The 20312-nt window shown below is 36.4% G+C and overlaps 1 protein-coding gene across 14 annotated transcripts in view; it reads right to left on the minus strand.

Moving 5' to 3' along the window:
- ABCC9 (ATP binding cassette subfamily C member 9) overlaps nt 1-20312 on the minus strand; it is a 134996-nt gene that overhangs the window by 74730 nt on the left and 39954 nt on the right. For all 14 annotated transcript variants that reach the window (XM_081309842.1, XM_081309841.1, XM_081309851.1 and 11 more), the window contains 3 exons: nt 17964-18072; nt 13861-13968; nt 6519-6591 (listed from right to left, as the gene is read on the minus strand). In XM_081309842.1, the coding sequence (XP_081165968.1) occupies nt 6519-6591; nt 13861-13968; nt 17964-18072 (290 nt within the window). The remainder of the gene's footprint in view (nt 1-6518; nt 6592-13860; nt 13969-17963; nt 18073-20312) is intronic.

The following is a 20312-nucleotide window of genomic DNA, read 5'->3' on the forward strand; positions in this document are numbered from 1 at the left end:
CTCGGAAGCAAGCAGGACTGGCCATACTCATATTGAATAAAATCAACTTCAAACCTAAGTTAATCAAGAAGGATAAAGAAGGTCACTATATACTGTTAAAAGGAACCATCCACCAACAAGACATAACAATCATCAAACAATGGAGCTGCAACGTTCATAAAACAAACTCTCCTCAAGTTCAAGAGTCAAATAGACCACAACACAATAATTATGGGTGACTTCAACACACTGCTCTCGCCATTAGACAGATCCTCTAGACAAAAGCTGAATAAAGAAACTATAGAACTCAACAGCACAATCAATAACCTAGACTTAACCAACATATATAGAATATATCAACCATCATCAAGTGGATACACGTTCTTCTCAGCAGCACATGGATCCTACTCAAAGATAGACCATATATTATGCCATAAGGCAACTCTTAGTAAATATAAAGGCGTGGAGATAATACCATGCACCATATCTGATCATAATGGAATGAAATTGGAAATCAATGATAAAAGAAGGAAGGAAAAATCCTACATCACATGGAAAATGAACAATATGTTATTGAATGATCAATGGGTTATAGAAGACATAAAGGAGGAGATGAAAAAATTCTTAGAATCAAATGATAACACAGACACAACATACTGGAATCTATGGGACACAATGAAAGCAGTTTTAAGAAGGAAATTCATTTCTTGGAGTTCTTACCTCAAAAAAAGAAAAAACCAATAAATAAATGAACTCACGCAACACCTCAAAAACCTAGAAAAGGAAGAGCAAAACAACAGCAAATGTAGTAGAAGACAAGAAATAATTAAAATTATAGCAGAAATCAACGAAATTGAAACAAAAGAAACCATTGAAAAAATTGATAAAACTAAAAGTTGGTTCTTTGAAAAAATAAATAAGATAGACAAGCCCTTAGCCATGCTAACGAAAATAAGAAGAGAGAGAACTCAAATTACTAACATACGGGATGAAAAAGGCAATATCACAACAGACACTACAGAAATACAGAAGATAATTAGAAAGTATTTTGAAACCCTATATTCCAATAAAATAGAAGATAATGAAGATATCGATAAATTTCTTAAGGCATATGATTTGCCCAGATTGAGACAGGAAGACACACACAATTTAAACAGACCAATAACAAAAGAAGAAATAGAAGAAGCCATCAAAAGACTACCAACCAAGAAAAGCCCTGGACCGGATGGGTATACAGCAGAGTTCTACAAAACCTTCAAAGAAGAATTAATACCAATACTTTTCAAGCTATTTCAAGAAATAGAAAAAGAAGGAGCTCTTCCAAATTCATTCTATGAGGCCAACATCACTTTGATCCCAAAACCAGACAAAGATACTTCAAAGAAAGAAAACTACAGACCAATATCTCTAATGAACTTGGATGCAAAAATTCTCAATAAAATTCTGGCGAATCGAATACAAAAACATATCAGAAAACTTGTGCACCATGATCAAGTAGGATTCATTCCTGGGATGCAAGGATGGTTCAATATACGGAAATCAATAAATGCTATTCACCACAACAATAGACTTAAAGACAAGAACCACATGATCATCTCGATGGATGCAGAAAAAGCATTTGACAAAGTACAGCATCCCTTTATGTTCAAAACACTAGAAAAACTAGGGATAACTGGAACTTACCTCAACATTGTAAAAGCTATATATGCTAAACCTCAGGCTAGCATCATCCTAAACGGAGAAAAACTGAAGGCATTTCCTCTAAAATCTGGAACAAGACAGGGATGCCCTCTATCACCACTTCTATTCAATTTAGTTCTCGAAGTACTAGCCAGAGCAATTAGACAGACAAAAGAAATTAAAGGCATAAAAATAGGAAAAGAAGAAATTAAACTATCGCTATTTGCGGATGACATGATAATATACTTAACAGACCCAAAAGAGTCTACAAAGAAGCTGCTAGAGTTAATAAATGAATTCAGCAAAGTGGCAGGTTATAAAATCAACACGCATAAATCAAAGGCATTCCTGTATATCAGCAACAAAACCTCTGAAATGGAAATAAGGAAAACCACTCCATTCACAATATCCTCAAAGAAAATAAGATACTTGGGAATCAACCTAACAAAAGAGGTGAAAGATTTATACAATGAAAACTACAGAACCCTAAAGAGAGAGATAGAAGAAGATCTCAGAAGATGGAAAAATGTACCCTGTTCATGGATAGGCAGAACTAACATCATCAAAATGGCGATATTACCCAAAGTTCTCTACAGGTTTAATGCGATGCCAATCAAAATCCCAATGGCATTTCTTGTAGAAATAGACAAAGCAATCATGAAATTCATATGGAAAAACAAAAGACCCAGAATAGCAAAAGCAATTCTAAGCAGGAAGTGTGAATCTGGAGGTATAGCGATACCAGAGGTCAAACTGTACTACAAAGCAATAGTAACAAAAACAGCATGGTACTGGTACCAAAACAGGCAGGTGGACCAATGGTACAGAATAGAAGACACAGAGACTAATCCACAAAGTTACAACTATCTTATATTTGATAAAGGGGCTAAAAGCATGCAATGGAGGAAAGATAGCATCTTCAACAAATGGTGCTGGGAAAATTGGAAATCCATATGCAACAAAATGAAATTGAATCCCTTTCTCTCGCCATCCACAACCCACTTCAATCAAATGTATGAAATATGATATGTCAAGAGCTTTGTAATGTTGTGAACAACCAATAAAAAAAAACACCTTAACAAAACACCAAAAAAAAAAATTAACTCAAAATGGATCAGGGAGCTAGATATCAAATGAGAGACACTGCGTCTGATAGAAGAAAAAGTTGGCTACGATCTACATATTGTGGGGTCGGGCTCCAAATTCCTTAATAGGACACCCATAGCCCAAGAGTTAACAACAAGAATAAACAAATGGGACTTACTTAAACTAAAAAGTTTTTTCTCAGCAAGAGAAACAATAAAAGAGGTAAATAGAGAGCCTACATCCTGGGAACAAATTTTTACCCCCCACACCTCCAATAGAGCCCTAATATCCAGAATGTACAAAGAACTCAAAAAATTAGACAATAAGACAACAAATAACCCAATTAACAAATGGGCCAAGGACCTGAACAGACACTTCTCAGAGGAGGACATACAATCAATCAACAAGTACATGAAAAAATGCTCACCATCTCTAGCAATCAGAGAAATGCAAATCAAAACCACCCTAAGATACCATCTCACTCCAGTAAGATTGGCAGCCATTATGAAGTCAAACAACAATAAGTGTTGGCGGGGATGTGGGGAAAAGGGTACACTTGTACACTGCTGGTGGGGCTGCAAAATGGTGAGGCCAATTTGGAAAGCAGTATGGAGATTCCTGGGAAAGCTGGGAATGGATCCACCATTTGACCCAGCTATCGCACTTCTCGGACTATTCCCTGAGGACCTTAAAAAAGTGCTCTATAGGGATACGGCTGCATCAATGATTATAGCGGCACAATTCACAATAGCTAGACTGTGGAACCAATCTAGATGCCCCTCAATAGATGAATGGATAAAAAAAAATGTGGCATCTATACACAATGGAGTATTATGCAGCACTAAGAAATGACAAAATCATAGAATTTGCAGGGAAATGGGTGGCATTAGAGCAGATTATGCTAAGCGAAGCTAGCCAAGCCCTAAAAAACAAATGCCAAATGTCTGCTTTGATATAAAGAGAACAACTAAGAACAGAACAGGAAGGAAGAGCATGAGGAAAAGACTACAGTAAACAAAGACGAATGGGGGGAGAGAAACGGAGAGAGAAGGGAAAGCACATGGAAATAGTAGGAGACCTTCAATGATACATAAAATTATAAGAGGTTATGAGGGGCAAGGGGGAGGGAAAAAAAGGGAGAGAATTGAACAACAGCAGGGGAGGTAGAGAGGGAAGATGGGAGGGGAGGGGAGGGGAGGGGGGATAGTAGGGGATAGGAAAGGTAGCAGAATACAACAGTCACTAATATGGCATTATGTAAAAATGTGAATATGTAACAGATGTGATTCTGCAATCGGTATTTGGGGTGAAAATGGGAGTTCAAAACACAATTTGAGTCAAATGTATGAAAGATGATATATCATGAGCTATGTAATGCCTTAAATAATCAATAAAAAAAAATGAAGAATTGCTGATATTGTTAAAGACTGCAATGAAATAATTTCCTAAATCATCTAGATTAGTTTTAAATTTATTATTCAATTCTCTCAGGAGAAAAAGGAAGTTTTGAGTAAAATAGATAAATGAGGTTAAAGTGATTTGAACTAAGTTACTAACACATTCCCCCTAAATTCTCACTTGGGCCTGCAGATGTTACGGAGAAGTACTAACCTACTGACTAGTAGGTCATGTCAAATAAATATCTCTATTCAATTATCCAGATATTTCAAATAAATTTATTGGCTTTATTTCTATTTTTTCTCTTTAATACTTGGGTATAAATGGTATTGTTTTCTAAATTTCCTTTATGGACAGCTTGTTGATCCTATGTAACTGTTAGGAATAAACATGGCCAACAAGGAGAAAGGCTTGTATACTAAAAACTACAAAACAGTAATTTAAAAAAATTGTAGACAACACAAGTATAAGTGGAAAAATATCCCATGTTCATGCATTTGAAGAATTAATATTGTTTAAATGTCCATACTTGAGAACATAAACTAGAGATTCAATGTAACCTCATTCAAAATCCCAAGGGCATTTTTAACAAAAATTGAAAAATTAACTAAAACTCATATGGAACCACAATAGATCCAAATAGCCAAAGCCATCTTCATAAATAAGAATTCATCTGGAAACATCATAATTCTTTACTTCAAAATACAATTACAAAGCTGCAGCATTCAAAACAGTGAGGTACCTGCTACATGAAGACAAACACAGAGACCAAGGGAACAAAAGAGAGAGCCCAGAAATAAACCACATATACCACAGATCCTCAACAGAGACAGCAGGATAACGAAATGGGGAAAGCATAGTTTTTTCAACTAGTGATGTTGGGAAAATAAAATTCATACACAAACAAATGAAATTAGACTGATAGATTGCATAATGCACAAAAATCAGTTCAAAATGCACTAAAGACTAAACTGACAGACACAAAAATATAAACATCCTCGAAGACAAATAGGGGAAAAACTTCTTGATAATGATTTGGCAATGATTTCTTGGATTTGACATCAAAATCAAAAACAACAAAACAAAAAGAAAAGTAAAACCACATCAAAATAGAAACCTTTTGCCCAGGAAAGGAAATGATCAACAGTGGGAAAATTCACTGACAAAATAGGAGAAAATATTTTGGGGGGGGAATAGCACAATTTTAAAAATGATCAAAGGAGTTTAATACATATTTCTTCAATGAAGACATAGGAATTGTAACCAGGTATATAAAAAGAGGTTTAACACCACTAATCAAGGAAATGCTGATCAAAATCACAGTGAGATATCACTTCACACCTGTTAGTATAGTTATTGTAAAAAACAAGATAACAAGTGTTGGCAAGGATGTGGGCAAATGGAAACCCTACTGTTACTGGAAATGCAGAACTGTACAGCCACTATGGAAAGCAGAATGGCAGTTCTTCAATTTAAAAACAGACCTACTATATGATTCAGCAATCTCAGATCTCAGTGTAGAGGCAAAATAATTACAATTAGGACCTTAAAGATATATCTGCACTCCATGTTCACTATAGCATTATTCAGAATATCCAAGATAGAGAAACAAGTTAGGTGTTTACTGACAGATGAATAGATAAAGAAAATGTGGTATTTATGTACAAATAAATATTATTTTCTCTTGGAACAAGACACAGTATAAGTAATAAACAAGTAATAATATACCAAAAAAAAAGAAATACCATTTTCTCTATTTTACTTTAAAAATAAACAAATAAATGGCAAATTAATAAAATTTTGGGGTAACTGAGTCTTAAATATCTTGAAAACTTCATCAGTATTCTTCAGAAATAGAAAATAGTTTTCTTACATATGTGTTTTCTTTAAAGCTTTCTGCACACAAAATGAGAAATCAATTATACCACTATTTAAGTGGCACTAACCAGCAGTAAATAACTTGTTCAAAGATTGTCTTTTGTGTTGAAAGGCAGGCTTTATCATTCTAGTCATCCTCCAGTGATATAGCAGCTCATGAGCAACATGGTGCAAATAAATAATCCTAACCAACTGCTTGTGTCCTTTAAAAGTCCTTTTTTGTGAGGCTCAATTATCTCAGAAAACTATGATTGTTATAAACAACAATTACGGGGCTGGGGTTGTGGGGCTGGGGTTGTGGCTCAGCAGTAGAGTGCTTGCCTTGCACGTGCGAGACCCTGGGTTCGATCCTCAGCACCACATAAAAATAAATAGATAAAAAATAAAGGTATTGTGTCCAACTACAACTAAAAAATAAGTATTTTTTTAAAAAAATAACAATTACAAATGTACATGTGTATAACAAAGTATAACAATGTATAAGGAAGAACTCTTACCTGTTGGAATTCGAATGTCTATATTGGATAATGTAGCTAAACCACTGCCCCATGAAAAGTATCCATTTGTGACCTAGAGAATATGAATACAGAAATTAAGTCATCTATGTGGACTACAGAATATTTCTAATTTCAATGCATTTTCTTTTTATAGTGCTGAGACTTTCAAAATGAGGTATGGTAAAAATTCTAGTAGAAAGTTGTAACTAATGGTATAAATAAAAAACAAAGAAGAATCAAAGTGCAAGGAGGATCTTTCAATTAGTGATATTTTGGAGAATGCTAAAAATTACAGGGATTTTCTTTGAAAGTTTAGGATTACTGGATCATTTGTATCTGAGCATCTTTAAAATTAATCATTCCAAATATTATCCAAAGAAATCCTTACACCGATTACTTTCTCAGTACTAGACAACTCCCCAAATCCTGAAGATATAAAATGAAGAACAGAAATAACAGATTTTTCTCACAAAATGACTTTATGGGCTGAGGAAGACTCTGTATTAATGAAATTCCTAAAGATGTAGAATGATCATTGTTCATCAAAGTTAAAATAAAGACTAAAGGGGGCAGGAGATAAACAGACATGAGGCAACACTGCTGGGTGGTATAAGTGTCCACAAGACCCTACGTTCATCCCAGCAGTCTATTTGCTTTAGTAGGTCATGTGGACTTGATTACCTTCACAGTTGTAAAAATGGGAAATGAAAGGAGATGTAACAGAACCCAAGGACTAGGAGGGTGAAACAGACAAAGACGAGGGCAAAGAAGGTGCTGGAAAAGTCAGGGGGAACTAAAGATACGCCTAGCTCTTAAGTTAGAATTTTATTTCAAAACCACAAATGATGAAATTTCTGAGCACATTCTTATTTAGGAATTTTTTGAAAAGAATTGGTGCCATCTAAATTGTAACTAAATATTGCCCTAGAAAAGATCTTTGTAAAATAAAGGATGAAAAACGTTGAAAAGGCAAGGTTGGGATTTTCTCTGCCGGTCTTCTATAGCTTGTACAATGTATGGCACAGCATTAATAACCATCACGTAGTTATTTATGGATTGGTCATGGAAGGAGGGAGCACAGACAGGCAGAATGGTTGATCACCTTACAGATATTGGCTATGCACCTGCTGTGTGAGGCTTTGTGTGAGGACTGGTGTAGGCTACAAAGAAGTTATAATGAATGCATCATCCCTGCTTCCTTGGAGCTTGCAATTGATTAAGTAAACAGACCATGGAAAGACAAGTTATGCACTGTGTAGTGATGCTTCTGTTAATGATGGGTTGTGTAGAAAAGGGCAGCCTGGTAAAATTATACTGCCTAGTGAGGCTGTAGTCACCTTGTTTTGCATACTCTATGATGTCCCCACAGGGACAAAACTGCTTGATGCATGTCTCCAAACTTATCCCACCATCAAGATGCATATGATAAGTGTACTACAAGACAGCACAGGATCAGTACCAAATAGGACAGACAATAAGAGCAATAGCAGTTCAGAAAAGAAATCATTTATCTAGGATGAGTCAAAAAAATTTTGGATGAAGAGGCCCTTTAGCTAGTTTTGGAAAACATACTAAATGTCAACAAATGCATTTCTGGGTAAAGTACTACAGTAAGAACTGACCAAAGATCAGAAAACAACGAAATATGTTGTGGGAAATTAGGGACTGAGCTGGCTGGTGCAGGCATTGAAGATACTGTAGCAAAACGACAAATGACATGCAAAGAAATTATATAGCCTCAGAGGTGGAGGAGCCCTTTGTTAGAGAGCAGGCAAGGAAGCTAAAAGAGGTACCAAAATAGATGCATTTGGAAGAGAGCCAGCATGAAGTTGAGAGGCTCCATGTGACACTGTCAAGGTTTTCAGTGCATTGGGAGCTAAGGTTATCTGCAGAAAGAGGAGGAAAAGAGGGAGAAGGAGGTGGGAGGACCGTGGAGACAGGTGAATAGATAATGTAGGTGTGGAAAATAATGCTGAAGAGAGGCATGTGCAAGGATCACAAGAACTCCTGAAGGTCACTGAAACTGGAGATAATAAATCTGTGCCAAGCAGTGTCTTTCTGTCATTTTATCCATGGCACTCAGCAGCCTGGTTATAGATGTGCAGAAGTCATGAAGTTAGTTTGCTACAGAAGTGTAATAAAGGACTGGAAGAAAAAAGCTGGGGGAGCTGAAGATGTTGGAGATTTCAATGAAGTCAAAAAACAATAAGTATGAAGGTGAATGCTTGGGAAAGCTCGAGATCAGGATTTTGTTCAGTGACTGGTTAGTAACATTTTGTTGTCAGTGACATGGAGTAAGATGTTAGAGGGGGAGCAGTTTCAGGTGGTGACTAAGGGTGAACAAAGGGGAGGTCCTGCAAGTGGAGTGACAGTAGATAAAGGATTTCTGAGCTGGATGCAAGATAGGCTGTGAATTTAGAAGTTTAAATCACACCCATGTGAGTCCATACAAAGGAAGAAGGATGGAATAAGCAAGAGGTGTTAACATCTCATTCAAGGTAGGGGAGTGACTGAGAGGTCCTCTGTTAATAGCTGTGAGAAGGGTAAAAAAGGCTATAGCTTCACCAGAGGGAAAGACATGGTCTGAAAATAACAGCAAAGAGCTAAATATGTAGCATCACCTCCTGTACTGATGCTACACAGAAATAAAAGAGGACACAACCTCCATTCCAGAAAGACAGGAAGAAGGCCAGCGTCAATTTCCTCTGCTAAAATTTATACTTTCATCTCCTCCCGCCTTGCACAAAATGCACTCATTTCTCTACCAGCAGGGTTAAAATATTGGCTTTCTAACTAGCTGTTTGACCTTGGGAAACCAGTTAACACATCAAATTTGCATGTGAGGTTCACAGAAGGATGGATACAATAATGATCATTATACTAGGGTTTGTGATAGAGGGAAGATGAAGGAGAGTTCAAACCTCTGCCCAGCCAGCCATGACCATCACGAAAGATAAGTAAAATGCAGTCATGCATGCTACAGAATGCCAGGGTGCAGTTAGATGGATCATAAAAACACTTAAAACTATCATAAAAACATTTAAATGCTTAAGCAAGCTGAAAGCACATAAATGCTTATGGCAACACTACCTATTTTGCAAGGATATACGCTTGTTTAAGCACTCGTGTCAAGTATATTAGAGCTGGAACCACAACGTTGGGGCTGGAGGGTAAATCTGGGAGCATTAAAGGCAGGAGCCAAACAGGCTCAAAAAAGTCACCCATGGTATGCTTCCATTTATATGAATTATCCAGAACTGACAAATCCATAAAGACAGAATGCAGATTGGTGGTTGACAGTGCCAAGGGGCAGGCAGAACTAGAGAGCACCTGCTTAATGGATGTAAGGTCTCCTTTTGGGGTGATGCAAATGTTTTGGAACTAGGCACAGGTGATTGCACAACATCCTGGATGTTAAATGCCATTTAATTGTTCACTTTAAAATGATTAATTGCTACTATGTGGATTTCATCTGAATTATTTTTTTTAATTTTAAAGGCAGGGCAATTATACAGACATTTGTCTATTTCTTCCTGCTGGAAATGGGTAAAAATGATGAATAAAATATAATTTCTGAAAAATCTCATTTAAGCAAGAGGTAAGGAAATATCAAAAGTCAAAAATATAAGGAAAAATACAAATTTAGAGATGTGGACCCAGAGGTCTACTTCTTTCCTCCACAGGGTGAAGCATAACTAAGAAGAACAGCAAAAATGCTGCGCATGGTGATGCACACCTGTAATCTCAGTGGCTCAGGAAGCCGAGACAGAAGTATCTCAAGTTCAAAGCCAGCCTCAGCAACAGCGAGGCACTAAGCAACTCAGTGAGATCCTGTCTCTAAATAAAATTAGGGCTGGGGTGTGGTTCAGTGGTTGAGTGCCCCTGAGTTCAATTCCTAGTACCCTCCTCCCCCACCAAAAAAAAAAAAAACCCAAACGAAAGAAGAATAATAGCAATAAGGTCTAAGCAATAAGGTTCTACTAGATATCAGTATTTAATAGAAAGCTATAATAACCAAAACAGTGAAAACCTGGGCAAATAGGCCATAGAAAAATAAAGACCTGCATGCTATAGATACATACATGAATAGATCCTTGATTTGTATTGAAGATAGATAGGGACAGTGGTTAATATATAAGGTCAGGGCAAATGAATTATTATACTTAAAATTAAATAAGATCTTACTGATATATTACCAAAAGTAGTGAAATAACTAGTACTAAATTTCCTACTGATTTTTTTTTCTGGGATTGAACCCAGGGATACTTAAATACTGAGCGACATCCCAGCCCTTTTTGGCTTTTATTTTGAGACAGATTCTTGGTAAGTTGCATAGGGCCTCACTAAATTGTTGAGGCTGGCTTTGAACTCACAATCCTCCTGCCTTAGTCTGCAGAGCCACTGGGATTACAGGCGTGCCTCACCATGCCCAGCAAAATTTACAATTTATTTATTACTAATTTTTCTACTAATCACATCCCTACTTAATATTAAACACAAAAATTGATCATAAGTGGATTAAAGGACTAAAAGTGATCTGACCATGGTGGCACAAATCTGTAATTCTAGCAGCTCAGGAGGCTGAGGCAGGAGGATCTGCAATTCAAAGCCAGTCTCAGCAATTTAGGGAAGCCCAAAACAACCTAGCAAGACCCTGTCTCTAAATAAAGTATAAAAAAGGGCTGAGATGTGGTTCTGTTTAAGTGTTCCTGGGAAAAGTACTAAAAGTGAAAGGTGTAGATTCAAAGATTTTAGGACCTAATGTAAACTATCTCCATAGCCCCTGAGTAGGAAAAGCTTTCTTAAATGAGAATAAATAAATAAATTACTAGATAAATAAATAAATAAATAAATAGAAGAATTAACCATAAAGAGAAACTTATATAAACTAGACTATGTTAAAATTAAGAACTTCTGGCCTGGCGTGGTGGCACACACCTGTAATCCCAGCTGCTTGGGAGGTTGAGACAGGAGAATCACGAGTTCAAAGCCAGCCTCAGCAATGGCGAGGTGCTAAGCAACTCAGTGAGACCCTGTTGCTAATAAAATTCAAATAGGGCTGGGGATGTGGCTCAGTGGTTCAGTACCCCTGAGTTCAATCCCTGGTACCGGGAAAAAATAAATGAAGAACTTCTGTTCATTGAAAGTTACAATAGAGTGAAAAGCCAAGCTACAGAGTGGGAGAATATTGCCACATACATAATTGCCAACATAGCAGAAGCCAATTTCTTTTTTTAAAGGGGAGGGAAATATAATGAGGCAATTCACAAAAGAGGAAATCCAACTCCAAATGGGAACACACACACACACACACACACACACACACACACACAGAGTCGCCCATTAATGATGGTTTGACATAATTATTTTTCTACTTTTTGATGATGTAAAACCATACACATTCAGTAGAAACAATACTTTGAATCTGGTCTTCTCCTGGGCTAGTGAAGCACAGTGCTATGCCTTCTTGCAATGCCACGCAGCAGCAGCAGCAGCAGCGTAGCACATGCCATAGTCATGTGATCAGGAGGGAAAGCATCTGATGGTCTGCAGTGCACCATGTCACTAACTAAGCTATAATATTTAGCCAGTCAGGTGTGTTAATTGTACTTTTGACTTACAATATATTCAACCTATGATAGTTTTTCCAGGACAGAACCCCATCATAAGTTGAGGTGCACGTCTACATGAGAAAATGCTCTACCTGACAGTCAGCAGCAACAACAAAAAATGCAAATTAAAACCTCAGTAAAATATAGTTACATCTCTCCCCTAGCATACAACACGGCAGCAAATCAGAAGCATTGGTGAAGACATGGAGGAACTGGAACTCTCAGTCCATGGTGATAGACATGTTCACTGGCATTATCACTTTGGAAAACAATTTTGCATTATCTAGGAAAGTTGGAGATGCATGTACCCTAATATTCAGCAATCATTCATAATAGTTCTTCCAGACTGAGAGATACCTCAAAGTCAGCAAAGCAGAACAGATGAGAAAGTGCTGGTACATTCATACAATGGAATACTATGCAGTAATGAGAATAAAAGAATTACAGTTTCACACAGCAACACAAATAAATTAGACATACATAATATTTAACAAAAGAAGCAAAACACACATATACACACCTATTTAAACTTAAAAAACGAAAAATATGCTTTTTTTAAAAGGACATATGAAAGTCAAAATGGCATTTATATCTGCAGGGGCAGGTATGAGAGAGTACGAAGATGTACATTCCAGGGATTTCCGAGGAAGTTTGCAAATATAAATATGTAATGATCTCTAGTATATTGTATTTCACAATAAAACACAGCTCAAAAAGATAAATGAATTATTAGGACCTAAGAGTTTTCACTAGGAATAAAAAAATTGGAGTTTGAAGGTGAGTTTGAAACTACGGTGGCTATTCAGAAGCACAGTAAACTCTAGAGGTGGGATTAGCCCTAGTTTCTTCCTCCAGTGACAGACTTGCTACAGTTGTGGCATACCTATTGTGGTACAGGTATTGTCAGGTGTCAAGGAGAGCAAGAAATAAATGTAACTCTTGTCTCTACTATACACCCCACTGAGGCTCCTTTGCTGTCTGATTGCCTTGGACAGTGCAGGGGAGCTGGAAAACTTGGAGTAGCCAAGGTACGTAGGTTTCTAAGAGGGCTAGTTCCAGGACTCTGGTGGTTCTAATGTCCAGAGTTACTTGGCTGCTGCAGGGAGCTGGTCTAGGGCCTGCACATTTCTGACTTCTATCTGGGACTTGTCTCAGTCATCAGTCCCTCAGCCTGCATTCCTGGGGTCCCCTATTCTATTTACCTAAGCACACAAGCCTAAGGAGGGTATAAAGAGCTGAGTGTAAAATGAGATCACCACAGGCAGGATGGCGTAATGGGAAGCTGAGTGAAGAAGGCATATAACGCTGGCTTAAGCCTTTTGGGTTGAAAACAATTACAATTTATTTCCTCAAAGACTGGGTTTATAATATTGGTGTTCTCTATAAATCTATGTATGCAAGAGCACTCCCCACAGCATACAACACAGAGATATGTTAGATACTAGCTTTAATGCAGATTTATCAGAAAGGCTCATTTTCCAGGTACCAAAACATACTGCTGGAGCTACACCTGTGGTTGGAAGGCAAGGAAGAACTGAGAACAGTAAAACATCTAGGGAAACAGGAAAAACAGGAAAAAAAATCTAGGGATTTTTTTCCAAGTACTATTATGATTCTTACCACTGTACAGAGATTTTGAGGACACAATTTGGGACACTTTTGCAGAAATTCAACATAAAAGAGTAACATAAATGTTTCTCTTTGTGTACAAATCTAGGAAATAGAATAACCTTTATTGCAATATCCTCTGTCTCTGCAGGACGAAGTCTTCTTGTTGATTGCTCATAGCTGTCCAGGTGGTATCTCCCAGGCTGCTTCCTGTTTATAGTTTTTGGCTGCTACATTCCAAATAGAAAAGAACACAAGTTGAAGCTTTATGAAAAAAAATTGAGGTTTTGCTGAACATTAACACATTGCTACTTCAATTCCAAGAAAAAGAAACAAGTAAAGTGAATGTCATGTTATGATTTTTTCAGTGGCTTCTCCATAAAAGCAAATAATGAAAAAATGTTGATCTATGATGTGAAACCTAATTCTCTAGCCTCTTATAAAAAAAAATGAAAAGAAGATGTGGTACTTGCAAGTGATGGAGGTGAAGTACTGAATCCCAAATAAGGATCTGGATATTTTTTCTCCAGCAATGTGGATGAATCTATCCAGGGAGTAAAAACCTGTGTGTCCTACCAAAACGTTATCAGATTAACTCAGGTCAAATTAGAATCCACATCAGTTAGGCCCACTGGGCTTATAAGCATTCCAGCAATGTACTGTTGATCATTCTTGGAATCATGAGGATTTGGAGTCTGATTCACTCACATAAACCAGAATGTTCTACACATGGATCTACTGTGGATTGGCAAAAGCAAAAACCTCCAGGATCTTTTGCTGAAAGATAACCAGTGTTTCATAAGGAGATACCTACGTATTATAGGATGATCTACTCTATGTCCAATATTACTGCACTATTTCTAGTTAATGGTCTGAAGCATTCTAGAGAGGAAGACTGCTGTGGTGAGAGAGACCATCTTCAAAAATGTGAAGCAAACTGAAGTCTAACTAGAAATTTCTCATTCTCTAATTTTGAGTTTAATTTCACATGTTTAAAGTCACATGGCTAATGACTTGTACATTTACATCTCCAGTGCTGATTTCACATAGCTAGAGATGAATTTCTAAAGAGAAGGTAAAAATTTAGCTACATAAACCTCTAACTTGGAAAAAGTTCTAAGCTCAAAATTAGTTCCAGGAAGTTAGCGAACAAGTATTTCAAGATAAATGACTATCTGCCTTTTTTAAATACTTCATGGGAATTATGAAAAGTAAACAGTAATATACTTTAAAACTTAAATTACCTAGAAAAGCAAAGGATTCTGGAATAGTGAAACTTTTTAAAAAAAATTTTTTGACTTGGAATTGTAGATTTAGTTTTTTGAAAAATCCACTGAATTTTACTATGGGAATTAGGAATGTTCTTTAAAAAAAATCAGTAACTTAATCCAAACAAGATATTGCTTTTCCAATTTCCATCAATTGGTGTCCCAATAGACCATCAAACTATCAAATAGTACAATGCTAGGCTTCATACAAATAAATACGCAGTTTAAAAAGTCACTGAGCAAATTGAGAGTAAAATACTAGCAGTGATTACATCACATAGAAAATACTAAACATATTTAACTTAGAAAAGAGAGTATGTGTGTGTTGATGAAATTTTTATTCCAGTTTTGCTCTTCCTTTCCATAGCCGTCACAGATAGCTCTAGAAGTGTGTTACATGAGATGTTGCAGAAAGCCATTATTCTTTAGAATACATATATTCTCCATACACAACAGGTCTCCACCTATGTATAAAATGCACTGTCTTCTGGTGTCACTAATTCTATCGTAGCATTGCCCTCAGAGGTTCAAGAGGAATGACTTCACGCTCTTCACGAAACTGAGGAGAGGGTGGGAAGAGGAGATGTGTTGACAGAGATTTGAGCTGGAGTCCCACAGATGTAATTTGAAGAGGCTCTGGCTCTAGAATGTCACTAACTCTCCATGGAGATTCTACAGCCAAAACCACTTAGCTCTAAGCTTTTACAGAATACATAGAATGTTAAGCGCGCTCAAGAAGGAGTTTCATGAGTGTTATTTTCAAACACAGAGATTTTTTTTTTCTCTCCATTTAAAAAAGCTGGTCGTTTGTGGTTTGGCCCATCAGCAGTGATGAATGATCCTGAAAGACATCAGAAGTCCGGTCTGGTTTCAATAACCCCGAAGATATTGGATGCATCTGAAGAGGATTCTATTTTCCTTCCAAAAACCTATCTCAGTTCAATTTTTCTCCTATTCTTCATCTCATACAAAAAAAAAATATTACTCAAATTTCCCTAATTTCGTGAACTCAACCTTCTACATCCCCTTTATTGAGGTCATCTCACTTTGCTTATCCCCACATCTCTGAAAGATGATCTAATGGGTTCTTTGGTAGACTAAGATCATCCAAAGTGTGACGAGGCTGGTTCTAATCAAATATTTGACTTTCCTGATGCCTAAAACTACAGTCACTCTGTAATGTATTCTTGTTCCTATGTCTATGTCCACCCAATGGCAAACATGCATTTTGAGGCATTGTTACTACACCACAGGTAAGCACGGTGGTAGTTCCTTCTTAGAAAAAAATCATACCTGCTCAATAAAACTACTTGAAAGAAAGCAAAAAATAAATAACTCCAGAAAAGTAGGAAAAAAAACAATAAGGCTAAATATAGCCAAGTGCTGCCATAACTATTTTTAGCAGCTTAAAACATGATACAAAAGAAAATTTAATATAGATTGACTTTCTTGTAAAGGCTTTCCAAGTTCTCCAGTCAGAAGACAGCAAGTACATTTTTGTTGGACCACATAAATGATAAATATATTCATATTTTTCCAATAATTACACAAGTAACTAATATTAACTGATAACATGACTCATTTTGGAATAAAATCTCTCCACTTTACTGTTATGAAATATACATATAACTTTTAAAAATTTCTTCAGAATTTTTCAGACACACCCTTCAAGAAAGTGATATAATCCAGTCCCACTGATTTCAATATTCTCTAATGGCTAGTGATTTGTACATTTCCATCTCCAGTGCTGATGCCTCTTTCTAGATGTCTGTGTCTCAAAATCATGTATAAAACACACCTTTTGAATTGACCTCACTACTTTAAACCTTGCCAATGACTTCTTTTTGCATGCTACTAAACTCCACACTCAGTCATTGTTATTACTTTGTCTCACTTTCCCTTCTTCATAAGGCTCCAATCATAGTGTATCTTTGTCTCCTGAAAATAAGTCGAAATAATTCCCACCTCAAGATCTTTGTACATCCCTGTTCTCCTGACTGAAGTGTTCCTTTTGTTTACCAATATCCCGTTGTAGGACAGGTACCTACAGGTCTCACAGGTCTCAACTCAAATGATGGCTCTTCAGAGAAGCCCTTTTATAAATGACCACCCAGTTTTGAGTATCCCATTCGTGTAATGTTCTTTTATTTTCTTCACACAGTGCATTTATATAATGTTTTAAACTTGTGATTTGACTCTAAGACAGCAAACTCTGGGAAAGTAAAGATCTCAGGTGCCTCTCAGGTGCCTTGTTAATAGCCACATCTTTAGGTCCTGGCACAAAGCACAGGGCAGCCAATAAGTCTGTAAAACCAGACAAATACATAATAAATGGTTTATTTGTATTGCATGTAATACATGTCAAATTAATATTGAGGGTTTACAGACTTTATGTAAAACTGAGTAAATGTATGTGTCAAGGATGAATGAACTAACCAGTCTACAAGTCATAGATTCAGGTTTTAATTCTGACCCCACCCCTTGCTAATCTTATGACTTTGTTCAAGCTATACAACTGTGCAAATTCAATATGTGTAGACAAAAGTAGCAATGTATTGTAATATATTAAGTAGATAAAACTACAGAATGGATCAGAAAGCATATTTTAAATTAAAAAGTATAATATAATTAAAAGAAATAAGAATATTGTATAGGCTTATTTTATATTGTTTTTATATAAAGCTTGGATCAAACACCCTCTTAATTTCCTTTTGAGTTGAACACGTGTTGTCCCTCTTGGGATAATTATTTCATGATATATAAAGACAAGCTTTATAGCCTTATACATTTGTTTATTGATTTTATACTTGGGAGGTATTTTTTTAATGTAGAAGCAGGTAGAATTTTTTCTTCATAGAGATTAAAAATAAAGCTTACAACTTTTCTAATTGCATCCCCATCAAACCATCCATTCTGTCAAGAACATTCACAGCTTCTGCAGTGAGAAAAGCACTTACCACTGTGGTATGTTTCTTACAGGACTCAAAAGGCAAAGAACTTTCGCCGGTCCGCCAGCTGTCGTCACCAATCTCATCACTCAAGAGAAACTCATTCAGCTTTTGAACACTGCAAAAAGCAAACAAACAGAACAAGGATTAGCAGTAAAACTCCCACCAACAAAAATACCTAAACAAACAAACCTTCCTCTCACTCAGTACCTTGGTGAACAGGCTCTCTAAATCATTTCTCAAGACCATCTGGAAATTCAGCTAGATTGACCAAATGTTCTAAATTGCCCAGGACTGAGTGATTCTTAGGACAAGACTTTCAATGCCAATATCAGAAAAATCTCAGGAAAAACAAGAACCCTGATCATCCTAAATTTAATAGAACTTCTTTCTTTCTTTTTATTGTTGTTGTTGTTTGTAATTATATTCTCTGTCAAAACTAGTGGGGCCAAAAAGGAATGTGGAATAGGGTGATTAAAAATAATACCACCAATAAGGAAAATATTCTTATAATTCTAATTTTACACATGAGAGGAATGAAGCATAGAGCAGTTAAGTAAAAAAATCACTTAAAAATCACTTAGGGTCCCTGACCACTGAGGAATCCGGCTTAAGCACTATTTTATACATATTTTCTAAACCTGGCAACGAGAGGGCCTTTTACAGTCTTTTTACTCGAAGCATTGGCCAAGGACCTGCAGAAACAACATCACCAGGGAACTTATTAGAAACAGAATCTTATGTCCGTCTCCAACATGTGAATCAAAATATGCATTTTAATAATATTCAGAGGTGCTTCATAAGTACATTTACAGTTTGAAAGGCCCTGTTCTAGAAACATTTTGCAAACAGTTTGCAAACACTTTGCAAACATTCTTTTCTGTGGTCTCCTTAAACCAGGCATAAGACTCACTTACCCTTTTCACTGTAATTTACTCAAACAACATCATAGGATCAGGAACAAAAATAAATAATAATAAAAACAATAGCATGATTTGATAACATCCTCCTATAAGTGAGTATTATACTAAAGAAAAGAACTTTAAGTCCTGTGAAGTTGCAAAGGAAAAGAAAGGCTCTTCCAGCCTGCTTGCTAACTAAAAGTGAACAAACTCACTGGTAGGCATAGCATCAACTACCAGGAAAGTGTTGCCTTCATAGGAAACTAGAAAATATATATTCAAAATAAAAGGTTCACTTATTTATGGTTTTTAAAATTTCACTTGAGCTTGTAGTCAAGTTCACTGCCTCCAGATAGGTCTGCCAAGTTTGCTTTTGTGACATGATAATAAAATAAATTAAGTTTAATTCAGTCTGCTAACCATAATCTTCAAGTGCCTTGACTTTGTATATCATAGAAATATAAAAATAGATAACATCCATTGAGCCAGTCTAATCACTAGCTTCCAAACTGTACTTTCAGGGAATTAAGAGAGATGATTAAGGAAAACTTTGATTTGCACAATCTCTTTGAGTCTTTGTTAGGAAAGTCTGGCCATATAGACTGGAAAGATTCAGCATTAGAAATGCCTTTTGAAATAGCATTTTATTTGTCTTAAATGGCAGAAATCCCTTCTGTACTTTTATAGATTTTAGTTGTCATTCTGTTCTAATGGTTTGAAGAGATTTGGTTTTAAGGAGCACAGATTTGTCAATCATGACTGTAAACAACCTTGCACTATTCCCCCTGCACGGAAAGAGAAGTGAGGAGGCCAAATTCGCATGCCACTGTATCTTTAACTCTAGCGGCATTTGGCACACATTTCTCCATGAATGCTTGTTCAATGAATCAAAGAAGAAATAAACTAACGATTCAGACTGTAAAACTGGTTGATTCAATTCTTCAGTTCACTTTTTGAGTATACACACAAATCTTACTAATGCTTTTATGGAATAAATGAGCCCCAATCTTGCTGAACATCAGGAAACAATGATCCCTGACCTTAATTGGGGGTGGAGAGAGCTTTCTCTCCTCTTGGTAACATACCATGGTGGAACTCCATTTGCAATGAACAATACCAACCCTTCTCTAAGCCTCTCCTTTCCCTTGCCCTAGGATGGCTGGCTGAAAAGTCCCTGTGCTGCTATTTTGTTGTTGTTGGTTTCACATCTATATCTCCCATTAGACTGTGAACTCCTTACGAGCAAAGATTTTCATTTTTAGAATTTAGCCCAATTCTAAAATATAACATAACAATTCCTCAAGTAATGCCTGATGAATGAATAAATGGGTAATACAAAAAGCATTTCCTGTTCATATGAGGTCTTTTCAGGAATCACAGAGACAAAACAACTATGGAAAATGCATGAATCCTGACCAAGGGTGAAGTAATTTTCACCACACTGCCAAGGTTATAT

This window comes from Spermophilus citellus (genome assembly GCF_964194105.1).
Source record: "Spermophilus citellus genome assembly, chromosome: 10".
In the NCBI taxonomy this organism is placed as follows: Eukaryota; Metazoa; Chordata; class Mammalia; order Rodentia; family Sciuridae; genus Spermophilus; species Spermophilus citellus.